This window comes from Mauremys mutica, chromosome 1, assembly GCF_020497125.1.
Source record: "Mauremys mutica isolate MM-2020 ecotype Southern chromosome 1, ASM2049712v1, whole genome shotgun sequence".
Taxonomy (NCBI): domain Eukaryota; kingdom Metazoa; phylum Chordata; order Testudines; family Geoemydidae; genus Mauremys; species Mauremys mutica.
Window position 1 is genome coordinate 878,136 of NC_059072.1, and position 27,842 is coordinate 905,977.

General features: G+C 48.0%; 1 protein-coding gene across 5 annotated transcripts in view; it reads left to right on the forward strand.

Annotated features, from left to right (window-relative positions):
* Nucleotides 1-27,842, forward strand: part of SHANK3 (SH3 and multiple ankyrin repeat domains 3) — a 748,791-nt gene that overhangs the window by 338,448 nt on the left and 382,501 nt on the right. For all 5 annotated transcript variants that reach the window (XM_045026870.1, XM_045026889.1, XM_045026909.1 and 2 more), the window contains exon 12: nt 6,047-6,386. In XM_045026870.1, coding sequence (XP_044882805.1) covers nt 6,047-6,386 — 340 coding nt within the window. The remainder of the gene's footprint in view (nt 1-6,046; nt 6,387-27,842) is intronic.

Here is a 27,842-nt window from a genome sequence, read left to right on the forward strand (position 1 = left end):
ATAAGCTCATTTATTTTGTTAACTCAGTTTCATAGGCAATTTTAAAAGTCACATGAATTGTACCTGTTTTTTTCCATTGGTCCAAAAACACATGGAAGATGTGCAGATTTTTATTTCTGTGGGCCAAACCGCCTTGTATAGAAATGTAAGTGTTGGAGCCAGAAAAGCTCTGCAAGGGTAAGGGTCCCTTCAGGAAATTGTCCTCAAGTCATTCATTCTTCTGGGCATTCCACTCTATTGTTTCCTCTTATAGTGATCGGTGTTTCCACCCACTGGGGAGAGGCAGAAGACTGGATCAACCCTGCAGTGACTCTGCCTCTACCCTTGTTCTCTGTCTGCTCCCTCTACCAGCCCCTTTGGTCTCCCTAGGATTGCCCCTCCCATTACTCCCTCTGGGACTTCTTTCTCTGGAGCTTCTCATGAAGTAAAGTCTGTCATGACAGGTTCTTATCTCTGTCATGTATTTAATTTTGATGTATTTATTAAGTGTTAATTAATGCATTATGGGAGCCCCCTTCAGCCCTCTGTATAAATTGATCCTCTTCTTTCCATATGTTTTGCCCATATGGTTTTCTGCAGCCCTAGGGCAGCCAGCAGTAACCCCTGTGCTTTTGCAATGGGTTGAGGGAAGGGGACCATGGGTTCCCTAGTTATGTGATTTGCAAGAAGTGTTATCATTGTTCAAGGTACCAAATGTGTTTAAATGATATAAGTGCCTTGTAAAATCCCAAAGCAAGCTCATTTTCATTTCTCATATAATCTCATATACAGTATACACACATTTTTCATTAATTATATGAGTTGAATTATTATTATTATTATTTATTAGCTAGGTAACTGTTTTGTTGGTTTTTTTCAGTGTGGCAAAATGTGTGCAATTTTATGGGTTGAATGTTTGAATGACATAATACCCACCTGCCCGCATTGTCCGTCACTAAGTCCAGTAATTTTGTCAAGTGTTTGTCGCACAACATGGTGGTGCCTACCCCTACCTTGTGCTTCAGGGGGTGATGGGGTCCAGGGCAGCCTGGGGCGTTAGCGGGGGGCCTGGCACTGGCAGCAGTGAGTGACCTGGCCCCAGCCCACTCTGCTTAACCTCGCCAGCTCCCGGCATTGCTCAGGGGCAGGGGCTTCAGGGAAGAGGTGGAGTCGGGGCGGTGTGGGAAGAGGCTGGGCGGAGCAGGGTTGCTCGCTGCTGTCGGCGCCAGGCACCCCGCTAACCCCCCAGGCCACCCTGGACCCCACGTCCCCCTGAAGCATAAGGTAGGGGTAGGCATCCTATGGATGGGACGGATCCACTTGGGCACCACCAAAAATTATACAAGCCTGCCGCCCATGCTGATAAGGGGTTTGAATAACTTTATGCCCATCCATCCCCAGGGTCACTGGTTGTATCTGCGGCCAATGAGAGAGACAGACAAGGGCAAGCAAGTTCTACCCCCACAAATAAAGATGCCAAGAGGCTGGACCTTTTTGGGAGGAAAGTCTATTCAATGGCCATCTTTTAGTTTAGGGTGGCGAACCACCAGGCTTTATTGGGGAGGTATAACTTTTATCTGTTGGACTCCCTCCAGAAATTCAAAGACTCTCTGCCCCAGGACTTGGCCTAGGACTCCCCAGCATGGGGAGGAGGTGACCAGCCCTCTGTGGAAAAAGAAGTGGTTCAGGATTATTTAGAAAATCTGGACAAGCACAAGTCCATGGGGCTGGATTCACTGCATCCGAGGGTGCTAATGAAGTTGGCGGATGTGATTGCAGAGCCATTGGCCATTATCTTTGAAAACTCATGGCAATTGGGGGAGGTCCCAGATGACTGCAAAAAGGCCAATGTAGTGCCTATCTTTAAAAAAGGGAAGAAGGAAGATCCGGAGAACTACAGACCAGTTAACCTCACCTCAGTCCCTGGAAAAATCATGGAGCAGATCCTCAAGGAATCAATTCTGAAGCACTTAGAGGAGAGGAAAGTGATCAGGAACAGTCAGCATGGATTCACCAAGGGCAAGTCATGCCTGACTAACCTAATTGCCTTCTATGAGGAGATAACTGGCTCTGTGGATATGGGGAAAGCAGTGGACATGTTATTCCCTGATTTTAGCAAAGCTTTTGATATGGTCTCCCACAGTATTCTTGCCGGCAAGTTAAAGAAGTATGGGCTGGATGAATGGACTATAAGGTGGATAGAAAGCTGGCTAGATTGGCGGGCTCAACCGGTAGTGATCAACGGCTCCATGTCTAGTTGGCAGCCGGTTTCAAGCGGAGTGCCCCAAGGGTTGGTCCTGGGGCCGGTTTTGTTCAATATCTTAATTAATGATCTGGAGGATGGTGTGGACTTCACCCTCAGCAGGTTTCCAGATGACAGTAAACTGGGAGGAGTGGTAGATACGCTGGAGGGTAGGGATAGCATACAGAGGGACCTAGACAAATTAGAGGACTGGACCAAAAGAAATCTGATGAGGTTCAACAAGGACAAGTGCAGAATCCTGCACTTAGGAAGGAAGAATCCCATGCACCGCTACAGACTAGGTACCGAATGGCTAGGCAGCAGTTCTGCAGAAAAGGACCTAGGGGTTACAGTGGACGAGAAGCTGGATATGAGTCAACAGTGTGTCCTTGTTGCCAAGAAGGCTAATGGCATTTTGGGCTGTATAAGTAGGGGCATTGCCAGCAGATTGAGGGACGTGATCATTCCCCTCTATTTGGCACTGGTGAGATCACACCTGGAGTATTGTGTCCAGTTTTGGGCACCCCACTACAGAAGGGATGTGGACAAATTGGAGAGAGTCAGCAGAGGGCAACATTCAAGTCATCTGCAGGGTGGTCCATCCAGACATTTACGTCTCATTACACACTGACCCAGCAGGCCCAAGATGATGCTGGCTTTGGTAGAGCAGTATTGGAAGCTGCATGACAGTGAACTCTGAGCTCACCTCCAGGTATACTGCTTGTGAGTCAACTAACATGGAATCGACTTGGCCCAGAAAGGCTGCCGCCGAGGTTTGCACCCTGGTTGAGTGGGCACTTACAATTGCTGGTGGAAGCACTTTCACCAGATCATAGCAGAAATGGATGCAGGCAATGATCCATGATGAAATTCTCTGGGCGGACAGTGGAAGACCTTTCATTCTGTCCACCACCATGATGTAACTGTTGTTCTTTCAAGATGTGTTGCTCACGTTCATTCCATTACCCGCCCTCCTGCCCCTCTGTTGGAGTTGCTGGCAAGAAGGAATTGGGAGGGAGTAGGGCCAGCGGTGCTAATATACTGACTCATGGGCGTGGCACTCCAGAGGGCGCCACTGCCGACCCTACGGATACTGCTAAGGCAAAAATCTCACATGTGGGCGTGTGCACACCTAGAATGGAATTGATGTGAGCAACACATCTCGAAGAACAGTTACGAAAGGTAGGTAATCATTTTTTTTGCTGGGCAGGACAGCTGAGGGAAGGGAAGAGGAAATAGGTATATGATTATGTGCCCTCCACAGCATGGGCCTGGACACGGTCAGTACTCAGTGCCTTTCCACTCTGTATTTTTGCTCAATGGGGCAGTCACTGTTTTGGAAAGGTGATTGTGCAGGGGCTGAATGGACAGCATGGGCTGAGGGAGGGAGGGGGCAGGGATCTTGCATGGAAAAGCTTCTAGCTCGCTTCCGTCTACAGTGATTGCGGCCGAGGTCACCCAGAAAGAAGATAGCACAGCAGTGTAGCTTACTAATAATAAATTAAAATTTAAATAGTAAATTAGTAACAAAGTAACAGGAAAACTTATATGCTGAGGTTCTCTTCACAGGATCAGCTGCCTCAGCCCTGGTCTGGGAATTGGGGTTGGTTGCTTCAGGGAGGGAATCAGGCTTGCCTTCCACGTCTCCTGCATCAAGGAGGTCTCCTAAGGTCTCTTCCGACCCTAATTTTCTATGATTCTAAGAGCCCAAGTCCCGAAGGGATCCTGGCTTTATGTGGAGATCCTTTCACTGGCCTCCTCATGCTCATCCCCCCAGGTCTCTTGCTGACCATCCTTGGGGGAAGGTGGCCAGCAGGCGCCACAAGCTGCCGGGGTTCAATGGTCATGGAGTTTGCAAAATCTTGTCCAGCGCCTCAAATAATGGACAGGTTACATGTCCCCTCATCATCCCTCATTCTTGTCGTTCCTCTTTTTAATGTAGGTGCTCCTGAGCTGTCTTCTCCTTATATAGCACTGTCCTGCATCCTGGGCATGGCCTAGCTATGTCCACAAAAATATCTTCCAGTGCCTGGCCACAAGCTCTTCCTGCACCAATGCTTCTCCCCAGATCGCAATGAGATCTGGGGTCTCAGCGCAGCTCCACGCAGCAGCTCCAGGCATTTTGTAGGGCTGCTAGAATATTTCTGAAGCTATTGTGATAAACTGGAATCCAGTAGTGAATGGACAAAATCTGGCAGTGCCCCAGCTTATAAATGGGGTGACGGGACATCCGATCAGCTTGACTTGAGAGCAGAGGGCCCACAGGGAAACAGATCAGAAACAGCCACCCACAAAGCAGAGGGGGTCAGCTGTTGGAAGACTGTCAAAGGAGTTTGCAGCACTGGTTCATGCACATGAATAATAGCCCAGACTAACTCGCTTTGCAGTTTGAAAGAGAACTCCAGAGCTTGTGATGAATGCAGAGTCAGTGCGCTGTGATGGATTGCGTTGCATGTAAACAAGCAGTTTCAAACTGGACTAAGTAAAAAGCTGCATATTAAACCACCTATGTAGACAAGCCCCTAGTGTAGACAAGGCCTCTGATGCTTCTGCTACCTCCATGTCCATCTCTCCAGTCCCTACAGTATCCATAATGTTTTCTTCATTGAGGTAGAAGGTGGCTCTTTCAGTAGCTTCCCGAGTGTCATGGTTTCCATTCACACTCCATGCAAAGGCGCACAGGAGGAGGTGGGGATGCTGGAGGGTTCGGGCAGTGGAGTGGTGCGGGAGTGGGGACAGGGGCGGGAGTGGTGGACTCGGGCTGAGGAGACTGTTGGGTGACGTGCTCAGTTAATGGTGTGTTATGTAGGGAGTTGTTGGGACGTCAGACCTGTGCTTTGGACCTGAGGCAGCAATCCAACCATTGAGGACTCCCAAGGCCCTTTGCGTTTCTGGGAACTGCCATGGGATGTTAGCGGGATTCTAGCAGTCGGGCGATAGCCGTTTGGTAGGAGTGCTAAGGCTTGCCAGCTGGAGGAGGGCTGTTTCGGACCTGGCGGGAGGGACTCTAAATTAGCTCATTCATGGGTGCGTTCGTCAAGTCTGGAGTTTCCTGGGGTGTTTGTGCAGTGGCCTGCGAAGAGCACCCATTGTTTTTATTAGTGAGCTCTCCACACCTGAGAACAGGACCTTGGAATGAGGGAGCAAAGTGAGGGATGAGAGGAGGTGCAGTTTCCAAGTGCAAACCTTGGGGGTGGCAGCAGCTGCCCCGAGCCTGGGGCACAGGGAGCCTGGGGTCATGACAGGGCACTTGAGTCGGTGTGGCGAGAGTTGTGGAGGAGTTGGAGGGAGAGTCCACTCTACACACCTCTCCATGAATGGTCAGTTTTCCTCCCGGTGAAAGGCTAATAGGGGGATGCCTGGAGTGGTGTCAGAGCCAGGATTTTGGACTCGATGGATGAACCATGAGTCTGACCCAGTTTGGCAATTCCTATGTTCCCTCTAAAGGACTTCCACGCATCTTCCCAGCCTGGGGGGTTGCAGCAGGCCCTGCACCTTCAGCATCTTTCTAGCCAGACAGGACTGGGTGAGACTCATCTTCGTTCCATTATCCCGAACCCTAGTTAACAGAAACATGGCATGATGGGTGACCTGTGTCTCCAGGAACTCACTATGCTGCTTCTCAGCACTGGCTCTCAGCACCTGGTAACCCTAGGAGGAAGAGGCCAGCACTGGAAATAAACCAGACCACGCACTTTCTCAGGGCAATCAACATCATTATTGGTAGAAATGAATGTTTTCAGGGACGTTGAGCACTGCAAAGCTGCGTTTAGCTTCTTGCGCGGTTAGTAACTGATGGGACTCTCTTTGCTTGGTTTCTTGCAGTGCCTTTTAGAGAAACTCCCAGCTACACAAAGAGGAGACGGATCACTGGCGCAGGCGGCCTCTCCTCCCCCCGCATGCTGCAGCGTTCTGCCAGCGACAACAATTTGAAAGCCGAGAGCCACCCGTCCTACTCACCAGTGCCCTCGCTCCGCAGCCTGCCCCCACAGCTGCTGGCACAGATGCAGGAAGCTGCTGTTGGGGCAGGGGTGGGGGACAGTAGCCTGGCGAGCACGGGCAGCTCCCGGAGCACTCACAGCCGCTCCCCATCTCTGCAGCGCGTGCAGGAAGAGAAGGAGGCCGACATGCACACACTCAGGAGAAGCAGCCGAGGCAAGGCCAGGTAAGAGAGAGCGTGGGGATGAGGGAGATAGGTCTCTTGGTGCTCACCCGGCAGCCCGCTGTAGTTCCTTGCTGAGTTTGCGAGCTCCTGTGCTGGAGTTGTGAGAGAACTGGAAGGGGCTGCAGGGTTTGTATGCATGGGCTGGTGGGATCTCAGCCTCAGCAAAGCTGATATTGGACTAGGCCCATCTCCTTCAGCGGGGTGTGCTGTGACAGGTGGTGCTGGGTGTAGCTGACCTGACAAGCAGCACAGCCACCATACGTGTTGGTGTTCCTGGGAAGTCCCAGCTCCTGGAGCTAACTGGGGACCCTGCTTTGTCTCTCCATGGTTGTGAGGGAGCAGTGACATTGTCTGAGTGGGAACAGGCTGACCAGTGGAGTGTGAAGATACAGTGCAGTAACCTGGTCTCTGAGGCTCTGCATCTTCCTAACCAAGCACCTCGGAGAACAGGAGCTGTCCTGGATTCCAAAGGGGCATGTGCCCAGAGTTAATACAGCAGGGGCTGGTTTCCTTTTCTCTCCTCCCGCCCCCACCCCAATCTATTTCCGTGCCTCAGGAACCCCTTAGTACATCAGATGCCATTGTTGACTTTGTTGTTGCTATGACAATGGAGCGTATTTTGAGGACAAAGACATTGAGATGGCATATTGCAAACAATCGAACATCCACTAGAGCCAAAATGACTTCCTGGCAGTACTTACTCACTCCTGCCTAGATGTAGGTACAGTTCCATTGTCCTGTAGAACCCAGCACCAGCCTTCACCCCCTCCACCATGCCTGGGTTCGGTCCTGTTTAATGGGAACTCTGCCATCTTGCTGACGGAACAGTGGAGACCCAGGTGAAGTTGGGCAATTTCCAGGCAGACAGACACTGCTAGGGTCACATGGGAAAGCTTCTAGATGCTGTTTCAGATAGTTTTATTGAACTGAATACATGGGAACAATGTAACACACATTCTCTACTATTATTTCCTAGTCACACATTGGTCTTTCGGGGGGTGATCCTCAGGTCTGACACCAACTCTTCATTGGCTGGAATTTCTCTTGTAAAGGTGTGGTGAGGATCCTGGGAACAACAAACACATGAGCATCACCTGGGCACCAGGGGAAATGACTAAGACTGTAATTAAGGACATAAGAACAGCCATACTGGGCCACACTGATGGTCCATCTAGTTCAGTATCCTGTCTCCGACAGTGGCCAGGTGCTTCAGAGGGAATGAACAGAACAGGGCAATTTCAAGGGACCCACCCCATCATAAAGTCCCAGCTTCTGGCAGTTGGAGGTTTAGGGACACCCAGAGCATGGGGTTGAATCACGGACCATATTGGCTAATACCCATTTATGTATCTGTCCTCCATGAACTTATCTAGTTCATTTTTGAACCCAGTTATACTTTTGGGCTTTACAACATTCCCTGACAACGAGTTCCACCGCTTGACAGTGCGTTGTGTGAAGAAGTTCTTCCTTTTGTAAGTTTTAAACCTGCTGCTTATTGATAGGTTACTTGGACTTTTGGAAAGCCTTTGACCTCTATGTCTGTCTGTCCAGTACATAGTTTGTTTACAGTAGTTAGTCAGTAAGTTGGTGTTAAGTAGCGTTAGTTAGTGAGTTAGGGTACACTATATTAACTGGATCACCCTTGTCCAAATGCTTGTTGCTACCCTCAGAGAAATCTAATAGATTGGTGAGGCATGATTTCCCTTTACAAAAGCTGTGTTGACTCTTGTCCAACAAATCATGTTCATCTGTGTGTCTGATAATTCTGTTCCTTACTATAGTTTTAACTAATTTGTCTGGTACTGAAGTTAGGCTTACCGGCCTGTATTTGCCAGGATCACCTCTGAAGCCTTTTAAAAAAATCTGCTTACCTTAGCTACCCTTCAGCCATCTGGTACAAAGGCTGATTTAAATGATAGGTTATATACCGCAGTTAGTAGTTCTGCAATTTCATATTAGAGTTTCTTTAGTTCTTTTGGATGAATACCTGCTGGTCCTGGTTGTGATGGGATTCCTGGGGTGCAGCCTGGGACTGTGGGACTGCTGTGCCCCCTTAACTCTCTCCAGCCTGGGCTGTCTCTCACAATGCCTTGTTAGTGACCAGCAGCAAACCCCTCCCGGCGCTGTGATCACTCAGCATAACCGCATGTGGAGACCCCACACCCAGCTAGATTGCATGAATGCTCCTAGAGCTGGTCATGAATCACACAGAGAAAGGCACCAGCCAAATCCCCCCAGCTCCCAGCACTGTACCTCAGGAATATGCCGTCTTGCGCTGCTCAAGACGAGCAGTGCAGATTTATTAATTGGTTCACCACTTCATCAATGGAAAATGGATGTACACCAGCCTTTGCAAACCTGAGCAGTTTTGCCGCACACTTCCTACAAACTCACTGGTAAAGATAAACAGTTAAACAAATTTATTGACTACAAAAGATAGATTTTAAGTGATTATACATGATAGGCAAAAAGTCAGAGTTAGTTGCCAAAATAAAATAAAATATAAGCACGCAGTCTAAACTCTGAACCCTATTAGGCTGGGCAACATCTAGATTAAGCAGTTTTTCTCACCCCACTGGACAGTGCAGTCCTTAATATACAGATTTGTCCCTTGAACCTGGGCCAGCCTCCTCTGTTGGAGTCTTCAGTCTTCTTCTGAGTGTCTTGATTGCTTGCAGCATGGGAGTGGCAGAAGAAAAACCAAGCATGGAATCCCTGTGTTCTGTTTTATACCCTCAGTCCCATGTGCTTGGAGAACACAAGTCCAGGCATGTCTGGGGGGCATTACTGAGTCCCTAGGCCAGATTGAGCAGTTTCCCTGGTGGGGCTTCATGCAGGTGAGACATTGAATTGTAGCTCCCTTGCTGGACAATGGCTGTTGATGGGTAGTTTGACACCCCACTCGGGCACTGATTACTTTCCTTGCTGTTGTCTCTGGCTGATTCCCCAACTTACACCATGTTTTAGTGACAACTATACAACACAATCTCATACCTTCATGTGCACTAAAGATATACATATTTAGATAGAACAGTGACTTTAAGCTGATCATAACCATTTCCTTGATACTTCACATAGCCTGCTTTATAAGCAAGATCACAGTTATATATAAATGAGGAACATGGGGGTTACAGGGTGCACCCCCAGGATACAGAATGTCACACTGGTAACTTATTACTATTTAATTTATAAATTTGTTCCAAAACCTCCTCTATTGACACCTCAGCCTGGTACAGTTCATCAGTTTTGTCATCTAAGAAGAATGGCTTCGGTGCGGGCCCCACACTACAAGAAGGATGTGGAAAAATTGGAAAGAGTCCAGTGAGGGCAACAGAAGTGATTAGGGGGCTGGAGCACATGACTTATGAGGAGAGGCTGAGGGAACTGGGATTGTTTAGTCTGCAGAAGAGAAGAATGAGGGGGGATTTGATAGCTGCTTTCAACTACCTGAAAGGTGGTTCCAAAGAGGATGGATCTAGACTGTTCTCAGTGGTAGCAGCTGACAGAACAAGGAGTAATGGTCTCACGTTGCAGTTGGGGGGGTTTAGGTTGGATATTAGGAAAAACTTTTTCATTAGGAGGGTGGTGAAGCACTGGAATGGGTTCCCTAGGGAGGTGGTGGAATCTCCTTCCTTAGAGGTTTTTAAGGTCATGCTTGACAAAGCCCTGGCTGGGATGATTTAGTTGGGGATTGGTCCTGCTTTGAGCAGAGGGTTGGACTAGATGACCTCCCGAGTTCCCTTCCAACCCTGATATTCTATGATTCTAGGAGGGGATCTCCCGCACATCCTCTGCAGTGAAGACCAATGCAAAGAATTCAGTTAGCCTCTCTGCAATGGCCTGATCTTCCTTGAGTGCTCCGTTAGCACCTCGATCGTCCAATTGTCCCATTGACTTCTTTGGCAGGTTTCTTATGTTCTTAACATATATTTTGCTGTTTGTTTTTGTGTCCTTAGCCAGTTGCTCTTCAGATTCTTTCTTGGCCTGCTTTATTATACTTTTACCCTTTACTAGCCAGAGTTTATGCTCCTTTCTATTTTCCTCTGTAGGAATAGATTTCCAATTTTTAAAGGGTGTCTTTTTGCCACTAGCTTCCTCTTTTACTCTGCTGTATAGCTGTGGTGGCATTTTTTTTTTGGTTCTCCTTCTCTTTTTTTTATTGGGGTATACATTTAGTTTGAGCAGCTGTTACGGAGTTTTTAAATAGTTTACATGCAGCTTGTTGACATTTCACCCTTTTGACTGTTCCTTTTAATCTTTGTTTAACTAGCTTCCTCAGTTTTGTGTAGTTCCCCTTTTTGAAGTAGAATGCTACTGTAGTGGGTTTCTTTGACATATTGCCCCCTACAAGGATGTTAAATTTAATTACATTATGGTCAATATTACTGAGTGGTTCAGCTATATTCACCTCTTGGACTAGATCCTGTGCTCCACTTAGGGCTAAATCAAGAATTGCCTCTCCTCTGGTGGGTTCCAGGACTAGCTGCTCCAAGAAGCAGTCATTTAAGATGTCAAGAAACTTTATCTCTGCATCCTGTGCTGAGGTGACTTGTACCCAGTCAATATGGGGATAGTTGAAATCCCCCATTATTATTGAGTTTTTTATTTTTATAGCCTCTCTAATCTCCCTGAGCATTTCACAGTCACTATCACCATCCTGGTCATGTGGTTGGTAATAGATCCCTACTGCTATATTCTTATTATTAGAGCATGGAATTACTATCCATAGAGATTCTATGGTACAGTTTGATTCCTTTAAAATTTTTACTTCATTTGATTCTACACTTTCTTTCACATATAGTGCCACTCCCCCACCAGCACGACCTGTTCTGTCATTCTTATTTATTCTGTACCCCGATATTACCCCATTCTTGTGAGATCTGCAACCTTTGCACCTCGTAGGCAATTCACCCTTCGGGTCTCCTAGTCATCACAAATCCAACTATCAATATTTCTAATAACCAAATCCCCCATTACTATTACCTGGCTCTTCCTAGTACCTGGGATTCCCTCCCTAGGACAGGTATCCTCAGGGCAAGAGCATACCATGACATCAGCTGGAAGGAGCGTCCCAGCAATGGGATTGTTTTCCTCTGCTCTAGCTTTGTGTTCTCCTTTCCCTAGACTCTCATTCTTCTCAGCAGCACAAAGGCTGTCAGAACGGGGGTGGGACTGCTCTGCTGTGTCCCAGAAAGTCTCATCTATGTACCACTCTGTCTCCCTGTGCTCCTCCAGCTCAGCCACCCTGGCCTCAAGAACCTGTGCTGTGTCTCTGAGGACCATGAGGTGCTTGTACCACATGCACATATATGCTGCCTGCCCATGAGGCTGGTAATTGTACATGCTGCATTCAGTGCAATAAACCGGAGAGCTCCCTCTGCTGCTGGACTTTCGCCTGTCTTATTTTACTCTTGCAAGGGTTGTTTTGGAAGGGGGTGGGGTGGAGGGTTACTAGCCTAAAATTGCAATATATTTGTAGGTGTACTTGCCTCTGACACACCCTTGCCAAACTGCCCTGTTTGCTGCTCCTGTTCGCTAGCCCCTCTGGATGCTTAGGAGCTGGTTTTTTAAACCCCTGTTCTCAAGGTATCCTAAAGGGTTTAGGGATCAAGGATAGCAGGCTAGAGCCTCATCAGCGAGCTCTCTGCCTAGCTTAACAGGCCACTTGGCTCAGCACACAGACCCCGAAAACAGACCTCACTCTAATCTTCGATGAAGCAAGCACATGGCTAGTAAACAAACAGACAAACTCACCTCAAGGATCACATAATCTTTTCTACTTCACCTGGGGAACTCCCTCAAAAAATTCCTCTGCATGGGCTGCCCCATGGATGTGTGTAATCTGACAGGGTCAGACCAGCTCTTCATCTCTGAAGGGAAGTCGTGTCTCTCCGACACACTTGCGGTTTCATTTTTTAAATTAATAACATAGTAGAGAAAATTGATTTGGCTTTTTAAAAGGCTTCAGGAATATAAATAACTATGAGGTATGGTTTGATGTGTCAAAAACTGGCTAGGAAACAGAAAGGAAAGAGTAGGAATAAATGAGAGACAAGGTGGGTGAGGTAATAACTTTTACTGGACCAACTTCTGTTAGTGAGAGACAAGCTTTTCAGCTTACACAACGTTTTGGGTTAGGGATCCTGAAGAAGAGCTCTGTGTGGCTCGAAAGCTTGTCTCTCTCACTAACAGAAGTTGGTCCAATAAAAGATATTATGTCAACTACACTGCATGCAACAATAGGAATAAATGGTCAGTGAAAGGGTAACAGCAGGGGCTTTAAGGTGTCATACTCTGCCCATTGTTTAATGTGTTTATGAATGATTTGGAAATGGGATGAGCAGTTATGTAGCAAATGTTGCAAAGGCTAAAGTTCATAGAATCATAGAATAGAATCATAGAATACCAGGGTTGGAAGGGACCTCAGGAAGTCATCTAGTCCAACCCCCTGCGCAAAGCAGGACCAATCCCCAACTAAATCATCCCAGCCAGGGCTTTGTCAAGCCTGACCTTAAAAACCTCTAAGGAAGGAGATTCCACCACCTCCCTAGGGAACCCATTCCAGTGCTTCACCACCCTCCTAGTGAAAAAGTTTTTCCTAATATCCAACCTAAACCTCCCCCACTGCAACTTGAGACCCTTACTCTTTGTTCTGTCATCTGCCACCACTGAGAACAGTTTAGATCCAACCTCTTTGGAACCCCCTTTCAGGTAGTTGAAAGCAGCTATCAAATCTCCCCATATTCTTCTCTTCTGCAGACTAAACAATCCCAGTTCCCTCAGCCTCTCCTCATAAGTCATGTGCTCCAGCCCCCTAATCATTTTTGTTACCCTCACTGGACTTTTTCCAATTTTTCCACATCCTTCTTGTAGTATTGGGCCCAAAACTGGACACAGTACTCCAGATATGGCCTTACCAGTATCAAATAGAGGGGAATGATCACATCCCTCCATCTGCTGGCAATGCCCCTACTTATACAGCCCCAAATGCCGTTAGCCTTCTTGGCAACAAGGGCACACTGTTGAATCATATCCAGCTTCTCGTCCACTGTAACCCCTAGGTCCTTTTCTGCGGAACTGCTGCCCAGCCATTTGGTCCCTAGTCTATAGCAGTGCATAGGATTCTTCCTTCCTAAGTGCAGGACTCTGCACTTGTCCTTGTTGAACCTCATCAGATTTCCTTTGGCCCAGTCCTCTATTTTGTCTAGGTCCCTCTGTATCCTATCCCTACCCCACAGCGTATCTACCACTCTTCCCAGTTTAGTGTCATCTGCAAACTTGCTAAGGGTGCAGTCCACGCCATCCTCCAGATCATTAATGAAGATATTGAACAAAACCAGCCCCAGGACCGACCCTTGGGGCACTCCGCTTGATACCAGCTGCCAACTAGACATGGAACCGTTGATCACTACCCGTTGAGCCCGACGATCTAGCCAGCTTTCTATCCACCTTATAGTCCATTCATCCAGCCCATACTTCTTTAACTTGCTGGCAACAATACTGTGGGAGACCGTATCAAAAGCTTTGCTAAAGTCAAGGAATAACATGTCCACTGCTTTCCCCTCATCCACAGAGCCAGTTATCTCCTCATAGAAGGCAATTAGGTTAGTCAGGCATGACTTGCCCTTGGTGAATCCATGCTGACTGTTCCTGATCACTTTCCTCTCCTCTAAGTGCTTCAGATTTGATTCCCTGAGGATCTGCTCCATGATTTTTCCAGGGACTGAGGTGAGGCTGACTGGCCTGTAGTTCTCTGGATCTTCCTCCTTCCCTTTTTTAAAGATAGGCACTACATTGGCCTTTTTGCAGTCATCCAGGACCTCCCCGATTGCCATGAGTTTTCAAAAATAATGGCCAACGGCTCTGCAATTACATCCGCTAACTCCTTTAGCACCCTCAGATGCAATGCAAGTTATTTATGTTCGTCACCATGGAGGACTGTGAGGAACTTCAGAAAGACCTCCTGTACCTCAAACAACCCCGCTGTCCAGGGACTCGCATGCTCTTCCCCTCACTCTAGGGTTCAGGTGGGCTGCCTCTCATCAGCTCCAGCTTGACCTGGGAGTAGCCTGTCTTCTCTTCTTCCCTTTCTGCTTCTCCTTTCAGGCTGCTGCCCAAAGAGAGGGCACTTCCCATCTCCTCTCCACTGGGCCTCTCCACTCCAGCTGGGCCCATCCAGCTCTTCATGGAAATCTCCTGCTCATCCCCCCACTGGTTCTGATCACTGAGTGGAGCCACCTGAGCTGCAGTCAGTCATATGAGCTGAGGTGGTGGCAGCTGTTCCGTCATAGACCAAAGCCTTAAGGGCAAGTCAGCCTATGATACTGTCTCATCACATGAGAACAAGGGAACGTGCAATGAAATAAAAAGGTGGTGAATTTCTAACTCATAGAAGGAAACACATTTTCATAAAGCATGTGATTAGACTGTGGAACTCATTGCAAGAGGAAATTGTTGAAGCCAAGAGCTTAGTAAGATTCAAAAAAGGATTGAACATTTATAGGGGTAACAAGAATACTTGAAGTGTTATAATTAATTAAAGCATTTTCAAAATGGTCTGAAGCAACTGGTGCTGGCCGCCTCTGGAGGCAGGATTCTGGATTCTATGGACCTTGAGTCTGATCCAGTCTGGCCATTCCTATGTTCCGGTGTAAGACATGAAGGCCTGATGAGCAACAGGACCCAAAGGTGTAGTAAATAGAGAGGAGTTAATAGTGGGAGACTCAATGGTCTCTCCTAGACCAGTGTTAGGGAGTGGACTTCACACCAATGGATACATTAGAGATCTGGAGGAGGAGGTGGGCAGTGACTTGGTGAGCTTTGCTGATGACACTGCTTGAGCAGTCATTGTCCTGTTTGCCTGCCCTGCTTTTTATGTGTTGGGTGCCTACAAAATGGTGGATTGGCTTTAAATTTATCCTGTTGCTGCGGGCCCTGAATTCTTTGTCCTTGCACTCAAGCACCTCCATATTGAGGGATCCTGCTGTGGTGTTTAAAGTGGGCAGGTGATTGGGCCTGTTCTGTGATGGGTCTTACTGTGAGGAACCCACTCCCCCGATGTCCATCTCAGCTCTTATAAATACCTGAAAAGAACGGGATAGCCCCTCCCTCCCTGCCTGCCCTTCCTTCCTTCCTTCCAACCCCTAGCGGCTTGTATAGCCCCCTTCCTCCCACAATGTGGGGGATGTTTAAAGTTTTATAGGGAGTGGGTTTTTCTCCTACTCTAATGATTTTGTTGTGTTTTGTTTAATGTTTTTACTGTGCTATTGTGAGGCACCCTGAACCCCTTGGGGACGGGGGGAGGGGGGAGCTGTGTTGAGGACTCTGAGACTGTCTGTTGCACTGGGGTTTGAGGCACTGCAATGGCAGGTGAAACCCATCCTGTACATTGGTTAAAGTACTCATAGTTTTCCATATAATAACAAGCTCTGAATTGGCAGGATCCTTTGGGGTCAGTCTGGGACTCTAGGAGGCTGCCTGCCCTCTTCATAGGTGCTGTTAGAAAAGTAAAGAAAGGGCTCAGAAATAGACGATGTGGAATCAAGTGATGGGAGGGTGGTCTTGTGTTCTGCTAGGTCACCTCCCCTTGAGATTGGAAAGATCAGTGGTTAGAAATGTGGGCAGCATTTCCATAGGATCTTAGCAGAAACCAATAGTTTATTGTGTGGTGTTACCATAAAGTCATAGAAATATAGGGCCGGAAGAGACCTTGAGAGGGACCAGTCCCCTGTGCTGATGCAGGACTAAGTAAACCTAGACCATCCATGACAAGCATTTGTCCAACCTGTTCTTAAAAACCTCCAGTGATGGGGATTCCTCAACCTCCCTTGGGAGCCTGTTCCAGAGCTTCACTGCCCTGAGAGTTAGAAAGTTTCTCCTAATATAAATAATAATAATATTATAATATATGGAGATATACCTATCTCATAGAGCTGGAAGGGACCCCAAAAAGGTCATTGGGTCCAGCCCCTGCCTTTACTAGCAGGACCAAGTACTGATTTTGCCCCAGGATCCCTAACTGGTTCCTTCAAGGATTGAGCTCACAATCCTGGGTTTAGCAGCCCAATGCTCAAACCACTGAGCTATCCCTCCCCCACAACCTGAAGCTCCCTTGCTGCAGATTAAACCCTTTACTTCTTGTCCTTCCTTCAGTGGACATGGAGAACAAATGATCATAACCCTCTTTATAACAGCCCTTAACATATTGGAAGACTGTCAGGTCCCCCTGCAGTTGTCTTTGTTAAGACTAAATTTGCACAGATTTTTTACCTTTTCTCATAGGTTTTCTAAACTTTTTATCATTTTTGTTTCTCTCCTCTGGACTCTCTGCAATTCGAGGGGTGAAGGAAATGCCATACATTGTATGTCTACACAGCAGTTGGGATGGTGCTTCCAGCCTGGGGAGACAGAGGCACTAGGTCTGCTCAAGCTAGCACATTAAAAATAGCAGGGTGAGTGGTGCTATGGGCTAGGCACCTGAATAGTCTCACCTGACCCTCTGGGTATGTACTCGGGCAACAAGCCTGAGCTGTCCCCAGGGTTCCCTCTAATTTTTCCCTCCCATGTGCAGAATGAATTTTGTTATGTGCACCAGTATGGAGGTGACGTGTGACACGACCCTGTGTGACACATCACCTCCATATTGGTGCTCATAACAAAATTCATGTGGTGGGGGTGGGGCCGAGGGGTTCAGAATGTGGGAGGGAGCTCAGGGCTGGGGTGCAGGGGTGTGAGGGCTTGGGCTGGGGCGGCAGGATAGGTGCCCCTCTCCTGCCCCCAGCAGGTCCAGGCTGGAGCTGGATTTGGGCTGGGAGAGGGACACCCCAGCCACGCCTGGGTCTGGGTAACCGGGCCGAGCCTGGGTCTGTGCCAGGCTGCGGCACTCCAGCTATGCCTGGGTCTAGGCCGTGCCGCCCTGGTCGAACCTGGGTTTGGGCTAGGCCTGGGTCCTTGCCAGGTCACCCTGGCCGTGGCAGGTTGGGAGCCGGGCTGGGTTGGGGGAGAGGGGTGCCCCTCCCCTGGCTGTGGCGGGTCCCCAGGCAGGTTCCCATAGCGCCTGCATGATGCTAAATAGGCTGTTGCGTGGGAACATAGGCTGCCACCTGTGCTGCCATGGCCACACTTATTTTTAGCACACCAGCTCAAGCAGCATCACACTGAGAGATGCAGCCAGGTAGACACGGGTCTCTTGGTGACAACAGAACTTACTGGATTAATGTCAGAAGAAAGTAAAAGCTGGGTGGACTTTCAAGGGCTCTGGTCTGCTCCAAGGATCTTTTAATTTTGACCTTATGAACCTAGGATAGGCAGGCGGATACAGGGAAACTGTGTAAAGAATTTAGTATACTCTCAGTCCCCAGACCCGTAGCTCACTTACTCTGCATGTCACTGTCCCAGGAAAATGGCCTTCCTTGTAAGGAACTTGACCTTCCAGGTAAAATGGGCCTCAAAGGGAGGTTTCATTAATGTGGACAGAACCATATTAGTATCAATAACACAGTATGGGAGGTGAGTTTAAATTTCTCGAGCCCTTGTAGAGATTCTGTCAAGTCATGCCAATTTTCGGTACTGGAGCCCTGTATGAAGGTGTAGGATAAATGTAGCTGGTACTAGTGGCAGATATATCTTGATAATTCCAATTAGGGTAAAAAAGGAGTTGGTCTCTCTCTCTCTCTCTGGGTAGAGGGAAATGGAGGGCTGAAACAGAGAAGGTCCTGCGGTGAAATCCTGAAAGTTTAGGCTTAGGTCTGTGTTTGAATTATTAGAAAAGCCAGACTACCAGAGGTAGGTAAGTTTCAGTTGTATACAGTCTGAATATTCTTATCAGAGCAATGTGCGGACTCCACCTCCTTGCAGCCTTCATGAATCTGAAGACAGGCCTGCCAAGAAAATTCTGTGCCCTCTTCATATTCACCAAAGGTCAGAATAGCTGCTGATTGGTTTTCACATTGATTTTTAAGGTGATGGTTTTGATGGATAAAGGTTGAAATGGCCTGGGACTTACCTGTCTAAGAGACCACCTCTCTCTCTGAGCCAGAGTGCTGCAGCTGTCGTCATCAGCGGTGCCTAAGCTGGAGCTTTTGGTTGGTTCTCCATAGGTTTTTATACCGTAGTCGTTGCCAGAGTGCGAGCACCTTCCAGTCATAGAGTAAGCAGCATGACTAACGCCTCTCTTGTGTTCTCTTCGGGGGAAGGAGGGAGTTGTGCATGCAGTGTGGTATTTTGGGAGGCTTATTTAATAAGAATGGACACACTGCTCTGTGCTTATAGTTGCAAAGGCCAGCAGAGAAATGTGTCTGGCACTTGGAGCAGAAAGTGGTGAGGTTTTGGTGGTTCTCAGTTCCTGTGGGATTTCGTTTGTGCCACAATCTGAGACTGGCCCCCAGAAAGCTCCATCTCCTGCCCGGATTAGCTTTACCCATGTGATGTACAGTTCCCCTGTGACTAAGAAATGGAGCTGTGGACCATGATACTCATCCCTGAGCTCTAGGTGATCTTTTAGATATGCCGGGCCCAGGCCCTGGGACACCTTGGGGTGAAGGACCAGGACCTTGAACTTGACTTGATATTCTATGGGAAGCCAGTATAGAGAGTGGCAGACGACAGATATGAGGTGGGGTCTGCTGCCAGGGAGTCCCCGTGCCCTGGAAATTTGTTCTTGCCTTGGTCCATAATAGCCTGACCTTGTTAACTTTGTGGGCATGCTGCGAGGCTCATCTTTTTTCCTGAGCTTGTTTTGTGTGGGAAGAATGGGGAGTATGTGTAGTGAGGGGTGTCTGGAGGGGTGTCTGCTGCAGGGAGAAGGAGAGGATACATTTTGTTACACCTTTACTGCTGCCAGCATATTATTTTTATGGGATAACGGAGGGAGTCTGCTGATTTCACTGTGTAGGGTACAGTTCTAGATAGACTGTCAGAGCCGGGGATGGGCCTATTTTCATTTAATATAAATAAATGAATTCAAAGGCAGAGATATGTAATCTGTGAAAGAAAGGGGGGAGGGATAGCTCAGTGGTTTGAGCATTGGCCTGCTGAACCCAGGGTTGTGAGTTCAATCCTTCAGGAGGCCACTTAGGGATCTAGGGCAAAAATTGGTCCTGCTAGTGAAGGCAGGGGGCTGGACTCAATGACCTTTCAAGGTCCCTTCCAGTTCTAGGAGATTGGTATATCTCCTATTATTATTTATTTTTTTAAAGGACATCCAAGCCCACTTGTGTGGAGCTTATCAACAGCTTCACATGGGTCTCGTTTCAGCAGGCTACAGACCTATTCCACTTTGTGTTGGAGTTGGACTGCGCTGCAAGACCAGTGTGAGTTAGTGACATTTGATTGGGGTGAAGCAGAGAGAAAGAGATGCAAGTTTCTTGGCCCTCCCATGAGTGAAGGTGGAAGCTGTAAGGATGTGCTGAAATGAGGTTATATTCCTGAAAGTTGGCAGTAAAGGTGTTGTCTGGAGAAGCTGGACACATTTTGACCCACAGAGACTTGGATAGTCCTGAGATGGGGTTGTGGCTGAGTTAGCTCAGCTGGCCCTACACACCAGACTGGGGCAGCTGGTAAGGTAATAATTGGAGATATACCAATCTCCTAGAACTGGAAGGGACCTTGAAAGGTCATCGAGTCCAGCCCCCTGCCTTCACTAGCAGGACCAATTTTTGCCCCAGATCCCTAAGTGGCCCCCTCAAGGATTGAACTCACAACCCTGGGTTTAGCAGGCCAATGCTCAAACCACTGAGCTATCCCTTGGTATTGGGGGGGGGGGGACCAAGCAGTGGACCCTTTTCTCTTACAGACTAGAGGGAAAGGGCTTATTTGTTGGGGAAGCCTAGGATATGATTTCTAAGATGCACATTGCTTTTGTTTTGTCTTTTGGTACCATATTTGTATTAAGTAAATGCTTCCACACTGGGAATATGGGCTTGTAATATATTTGGGGCACCTAATCTATCAATACTGACACAATCCATTACAATCTACATATCACACAGACTATGCTGACAGATTGTGCCACACACTCTCAAAGAAACTGCGAAACCACCTGATCAACATCCTATACAGAAACAGGGGAAGATTAAGACTGAACTCTCAAAACTAGATTAGTCTCTAAGGTGCCACAAGTACTCCCGTTCTTTTTACATGAATGTGTATGGCTGTTCTGAGAGGGTCTTCCTGCGCATGTTGGGATACCTGCTTGGAAACACCAATCTTCTCCATTTCTACCCTGCTTTCACTACATGCTGACACAGATTGGCTCTAGCAAGTCCTCTCTGCTGGCCTACAGCCTTCTGGGGCAGGAAGGTTTTGAGATGAGCCATGTGTACCAGGACTTCTGTACATCAGTTAACTCTGGGGAATTAGATGGGACTTTGTCTTGAACCCTCGTGTCTCTAGAACTGTGATGGAGGCACGGACTGATTCCTGGTACCCTTTGAGCAGCTTATCCCCTAGGGGAGAGTTTCCACATGTCAGTCATGGTACTTCTATGCAATCATAGATTGACTTGTGTGAACTAAGATAGAGGTGGTCACGTTCCTATATTATAATCCTGATGAATGTAATGTTACAAAGTCAGACTTGGCTGCTAACAGAGTGGTTGGTGGAAGGCAGGTATATCAGCCTAGAATGGTGAAGGTAACTTTTCCTATGAACTGAAAGAGGTTACCTCAGGGTAATTAGAGACATCTACATCCATTTAAAGGCTGCTGGTGACTTCTGAAAACCCCTCTTCCAATAGGAGAGTGGGAGGAGGGATGAGAAACAAGCTGCAGCTGGGAGAAAAGGCTTCTCCTAGATGGAGGGCCATTCTCTCTACAGGGGAAACTCTGCGCTTACCTCTGTTTGGTGAAGGCTGGCGACTGGAAGCCAGAATGTCAGTGCTCCAGTGGGGGCACGAAAAAAGCCCTGGCTGGGATGATTTAGTTGGGGTTGGTCCTGCTTTGAGCAGGGGATTGGACTAGATGACCTCCTGAGGTCTCTTCCAACCCTGATCTTCTATGATTCTATGTATATCTTTTGTGTTGTGGGTTTCTCACTTAAGAGAGCTCCTCCGGCCTGCCCTGAGGCCTGCCCTGTCACTACTGTAAATAAACCAAAGTGAAGAATTTGGGAGTAAGTTTACTGCAGGTCCAGCTCCCCCGAGCCAGCAGGAGAAACGCTCAGTCTGACGTGGTGAAAGAGGTGTCTTGCCTCACTGGGAACGTTTTGATGAACCTGTTCTTAAGACTGAAAGAATCGATCCCATATTTCAGCCCCGAGCCCTTTGCAAATATTCACCGGGCACTTCCAAGTTAATGTTCCACTTCGCAAACTCCCCTCCTGACTCAGACAGTGGAGGTTCCACTGTAAGGAAAGATGTACTGGAAATGTCACGCTCCTCTCTGGGCTCCCAGACAAACACATCGCGACCCACTTCAGTCCATAGAGAGGCAGCCACTAATGCTCTTTCATAGCTCTCCACTCGTAACTGTCAAGTGATTCCTCATCCTCTAACAGGCCATATTTTAAGATGCTTTTCATCACCTTCAAAGATCTGCATAACTCGGCCCTTCCCTACTTATCCTCTTCAGTGAGCTGCGTATTGTCCCTCACTCCACCAGTGTTCCAAACCTTGTCAACCTACATGTCAGCCTCTTGCACCGCCCCCCGTGCACCTTCTTCCATGCCCCCCACCCGCCGTGTGCCTTCTTGCACTGAGGTAGTCTGACTATTAGCCATGTAATGAGTATTTGGGACAAATGACTATGGGTCGTCAAGCAACTGTAAATACAAAGTTTTCATCAGTGTTTTCATGTGCAAGAGCAGGAGAGGCCAGGAGCATCTATCAGTTGTTTTGAAATCACTGAGGCCAGGGGGCAGCATCTCATTAGAGCTGCAGAGCCTGTTTCCAACAGGGTATTTGGTCACTATTAGTGCACATTCATTCTGAAAGAAACTCCAGGGGAGTCTCACGTTTGTCCATTGAAGATTCTTATCCCAACTGTTAAACAGTTCTAAGAGCCACAATAGTGGCACTTCCTTTGTCTGTAATGACCCTTTGCATAGCTTTAACAACATAATTTCTCATGCCCTTAGAAACAACAGCATCCAAGGAAGTGGGTATTCACCCACAAAAGCTCATGCTCCAATGCGTCTGTTAGTCTATAAGATGCCACAGGACTCTTTGCTGCTTTAACAGCTGCTTTGTGATCTCCAATGCCTGCTTGCCTCTGCAGACTCCTACTTCTAATACTGCCTGTGCCATCAAGACAAGTATGTTTCTTCCCATGGATTTTGTATATTGTACATGTCATTTTATTTTTCTCTGCTCTGAAATGGAGCCAAGCATAGCAATGAAGCCACAGTTCAGAAACTTCTCTCTCTGGTCTCTTTACCATGTGGATTTTTGGACTGATAACTGGAGGAGCTGATGGGTGACATGACTAACAATCTCAGCACCTGTATTACATCTGGCACTGGCAACCTCATTAGTACTCCAGTCTTCACCACTAACTTTAGCCCATTCAAGTAAACCATGTCCAGCAACAGAGGGGTGTGTTTTCTTTGTTTGCCCTCGACAGCAGGAATCTTTGAAAGGGGAGATGTCAAACTACAAAATTAAAACTAGCTGCTCCATGGCACATGTTCACAGGCTGGAGCATGTAGGACCACAGTAGGACAGTGCCCTTTCCAGATTGATTTTATAAATGTATTTATGATGGAAACAACCTCTCCTTGCCCTTTTTAATTACAGAAGAAGTGTAGACACCCCCTCCCCTTTTCTAGACCCCTCTCCTGAAGAATTCTGGCAACCTGCTTTCATGAGCAAATTACAGATTTTTAAGGTGCTAAGACTTCAGTTTTATTACAACAGCCAAAGCCCAGGAATTTGATTTTTAATCTTCTCTGACCCATCCCCAGCGTTTTTAACAAAATGACTTCCCTATATCAGCCTTGTGTACTTTTTTTAACAATATGAATTAATTCACTGTTCCCATAGCTTTTATTTTACCTCAGCGGTCTGAATGAGAGCTCTGTCCCCAGTGCTGCATGGTTGGTTGGTTTGTTTTTATAAAATCAATGTGCTGTATGCTCCTGGCTTATGAGAGGATTTGAATCGATTGGTTTTGTTCTCCCTGCTTTGAGAGTGTGTGTGTGGGGGGGTGAACACCACGATTTGCTCTTCTTTGAGTGACTGCACATGCGCGTTCCGCTTTGGTGTGCACACATCCCATGCGCAGTCACTGGAAACTTCCCCATCAGTGGTACCCATCGGGGCAGCGCAAGCGCCCTCTTCTGCCAAGTGCCACTGGAGTCGGTATAAAGGACCTGGCTGACCTTCAGCCCCCTCAGTTCCTTATTACTGCCCGTTGGGGTTGCTGAAACTGCTCTTCACACATTTGCACGTTCTTTCAGTGGACTGGGCTCTCTTGTATTGTAAATAGTTTGTTACTAAGGTTACTGTATTTAATTAGAATTGTTCCAAGTTTCGGTTGACTCCCAGTGCCGAAGGATGCCTCTGTCACCGGGCTTCAAGCCCTGCATTTCTGGCAATAAGGCTTGAGGTGTTGTGGGGAGGCTCAGATTGGAGAGAGCGTTGCCAAATTTGTAGGGACTTTAAGCTTCGCAGAAATAAAGTTTGTGAAGTCAGGCTAAAGTTTCTACTCACGGGCATGGCTTCGAAACCTTCATCTGAGCCAGAATCGGTCACCATGTGCCTTAGTGTCAGTGTGCCTTAGCCTACGCAGAGTCCGTCGAGTCTGGAGTCAGGAGGAGCACTGCACCGTACCGACACTATCTTGGTACAAAGCATGCCAGAGGCGTATGCAGCTACCAGGGTCCATCTGACCCTGTCAGTGCCACTATCACTGTCAGTACAAGAGTTGGTGTTATTGGGGCTGGTGGACATGGGAGAACGGATAGGATTTCTGCAACACTTGGTACCATGCCAGTTTCATGTACTCTGATGGCTCACCCTTCAGTACCGTCAAAGGGAAAACCCATGTTGCTCGCTTCTCTCTGGGCGTCTCCACCTTGGCACCGATGGCTGGCACCATCTGGAACTGCTCCTCCATGGTCAGCAGAAAGAGAGTCATCATCTTCTGAATCAGAGGTTGGGGCCTACATTTCCCATCCTCAGAGCCACTCTTGCTCCAGACATTTCCACCCTGCCACGTATCCTGTCACCGGAGTATCATTGAATGGTTGGCAGGAGGTCACAGGGGGATTATGCCTGTCTAGTGGCCTTTTTAGAATCCATGGAGCTTTCCCCTAGTTTCCAGATTGTATTCAAAGTTGGTGACCTTGGAAAGGCACGTGGTTCTTACTTGCTGGGCAGCACAGTTCCTGACTCCAGGACTGAGCCTGGTTCGGGACTCCAAAAGCCAGCTCAACAGCATCCTGCAGGTCAAGAGAGGAAGGAAGAGCATCCACAGCCAGTGCTAGCCTCTTCTTCCTCCTCCTCTGATGAAGCAGTCTTGGGGAGGGGGGGGCCTGTTGCCTCTCCCAGATGACTAGAAGGTGCCCCAGGAATTGTTAGAGGTTGCCTTAAGTCTGGCATACATGTGGAAGAAATAAAAGAATCCTCTCATGTCCTGGTTGATATTTTAGTCACTGCAGGTCCTTCCAGATTGGCCCTGCTTCTCAATGAGGCCAAAATGGGTGCAGTTGAGGGGCTGTGGCAGACACCTGACTCCCTATTCAAGGGGGGCTGAGCACAAGTATTATGTGCCCATCCCAGGATTCTGAGTTTCTTTACTCCTCCTCCCCTCTCCCCAGGTTGCTGGTGGTATCTGCTGCCACTGAAAGGAAAAGGGAGGGGCCTTAGGGTGCAACCCCAAAATCAAAAGACTCAGAGAAGTTAGACATGTTTGGTAGGAAAATTTATTCTATGGGGAGGAGGAAGGGGTTGGTAGCTCAGGATTGCAAACCAGCATGCACTTTTGGGCAGGTGTGACTTTACCACACTAGGTGTGACTCTACCTAGGGGTTACAGTGGATGAGAAGCTGGATATGAGTCAACAGTGTGCCCTTGTTTCCAAGAAGGCTAACGGCATTTTGGGCTGTATAAGTAGGGGCATTGTCAGCAGATCGAGGGATGTGATCATTCCCCTCTATTCGGCATTGGTGAGGCCTCATCTGGAGTATATGTCCAGTTTTGTGCCCCACACTACAAGAAGGATGTGGAAAAATTGGAAAGAGTCCAGTGGAGGGCAACAAAAATGATTAGGGGGCTGGAGCACATGACTTATGAGGAGAGGCTGAGGGAACTGGGATTGTTTAGTCTGCAGAATGAGGGGGGATTTGATAGCTGCTTTCAACTACCTGAAGGTGGGTTTCAAAGAGGATGGAGCTCAGCTGTTCTCAGTGGTGGCAGATGACAGAACAAGGAGTAATGGTCTCAAGTTGCAGCGGGAGAGGTCTACGTTGGATATTAGGAAACACTATGTCACTAGGAGGGTGGTGAAGCACTGGAATGGGTTCCCTAGGGAGGTGGTGGAATCTCCTTCCTTAGAGGTTTTTAAGGTCAGGCTTGACAAAGCCCTGGCTGGGATGATTTAGTTGGGTTTGGTCCTGCTTTGAGCAGGGGGTTGGACTAGATAACCTCCTGCGGTTCCTTCGAGCCCTGATATTCTATGATTCATATGGGGCTCTGTGCTGTAATTTAGACATGCTCCCAGAAGAGGCAAAGCAGGAGTTTACCTCGCTAGTGAATGAGGGGAAATCAATCACAAGGATATCACTGCAAGCTGCTCTGGGTGCTGCTGACTTGGTCGTCAGGTCCATGGCTTCAGCAGTGGTCACGTATAGGAGCTCCTGGTTGCAGTCCTCTGGGCTCCCTCAGGAGGTCCAACAGACTGTGCAGAACCTTGTCTTTGAGGGATCCTTGCTCTTTTCAGAGCAGACTGATGCTAAGCTCCCTTGGGTTGTACACCCTAGACCCTTCCAGGAAGCACTCCAGGCCTCAGCAGCCCCTCCACTATTATGCTCTGGCTGTCCAACAGGACCTGCAGAGAAAGAAGAGTTTAGGGCATAGGCTTATACCACCTCCTCTTTCAACCTCTGTCTACCCCATCTTGACATCCAGGGGGTTTTAAGCATGTGTTTTGATGGGAGGCTTGAGGATGCTGCACTAGTTACCAGGAGTCCAGACCCCATTTTTCCTTTGTTTGCAAACTGCCTTTCCCATTTCCTCAGTGCTTGGACCCCTATCACCATGGACCATTGAACACTGAGCTCTGTAGAAGTCGGATAAACCCTCCAATTTAATTTCTACCCCTCCTTCCCACCCTCCTTCCCTGTTCCTCTTCAGTGACCCTTCTCACAAAGAACTTCTGGTCCAGGAGGTTCAGTCTCTCCTTCAGATGGGGGCTGTAGTGGAGTTTTCACAGAATGTAAGAGGGAAGGGTTTCTACTCCTGTTATTTCCTAATTCAGAAAGCCAACAGAGGTCTCAGACTTATTTTAGATCTGTGTCAGCTCAACAACTACCTCAAAAAAATAGATCCCAGAGACTGATACACAACTGATTTAGGAGACACCTACTTTCATATGTCAATATATCAAGGACACAAAAAGTTCTGCAGATTTGTAGTGAAGCACTCACCTTACCAGTTCATGGGGGATGCGTCCATCTGCAACCCCTTGGCTGTTCACAAAATATATGGCCATGGTAGCAGCATTCCTCAGGAGACTGGGAATGCAGGCCTACTCTTAGCAGGATGACTAGCTAGTCAAAGGCCAGTCCAAAGCGCAGGTTATATCCAGTGTTCAACTTATTCAGTCAGCCTTCGAGGCCATAGGCCTTCTGATCAAAGCAGACAAGTCTATCCTTTGTCTGGGACAGAGAACAGAGTTCAGAGGAGCTGTGTTGGACTCTCCCCAGGCCACAGCGTTCCTCCCAGGTGGTAGAAAGAAATCCACCGGCCACCAACCCGGTCAGAACCAAGGCCCCCCCAAACCATCAATGGGGCCCAGGCAAAACTTTTGAAGGTGCGCTCGAGGACGGCATACCAGCCACCAGCCAGGATCCATCCCCCCCATTTTGAGATTGTCTCTCCCATGTCCACCATGCGTGGTCCCGTATAACTTCAGACCGATGGGTTCTTCGCATGGTGGAAAGGGGATATTCTTTCCAGTTTTCTTTCTCCCCTCCCTTCCTGTCCCTGTTCAGGGACCCCTCTCACAAGCAACTCCTTATACAGGAGGTCCAAACACTCCTGTCCTGTCCTGGGAGCGATTGAGGAGGTTCCAAGGGAGCTCAGGTGCAGGGGCTTTTACTCCCGCCACTTCCTAATCCCTAAGCCCAAGGGTGGGCTTCGACCCATCCTCAATCTGCGTGGACTCAATGAATTCATAGTAAAGTTAAAGTTCCGCATGGTTTCATTGGGGACCATTATTCCTTCCCTGGATCTTGGAGACTGGTATGCCGCCCTCGACATGAAGGATGCGTACTTCCACATAGTGACTTAACCAGCGCACA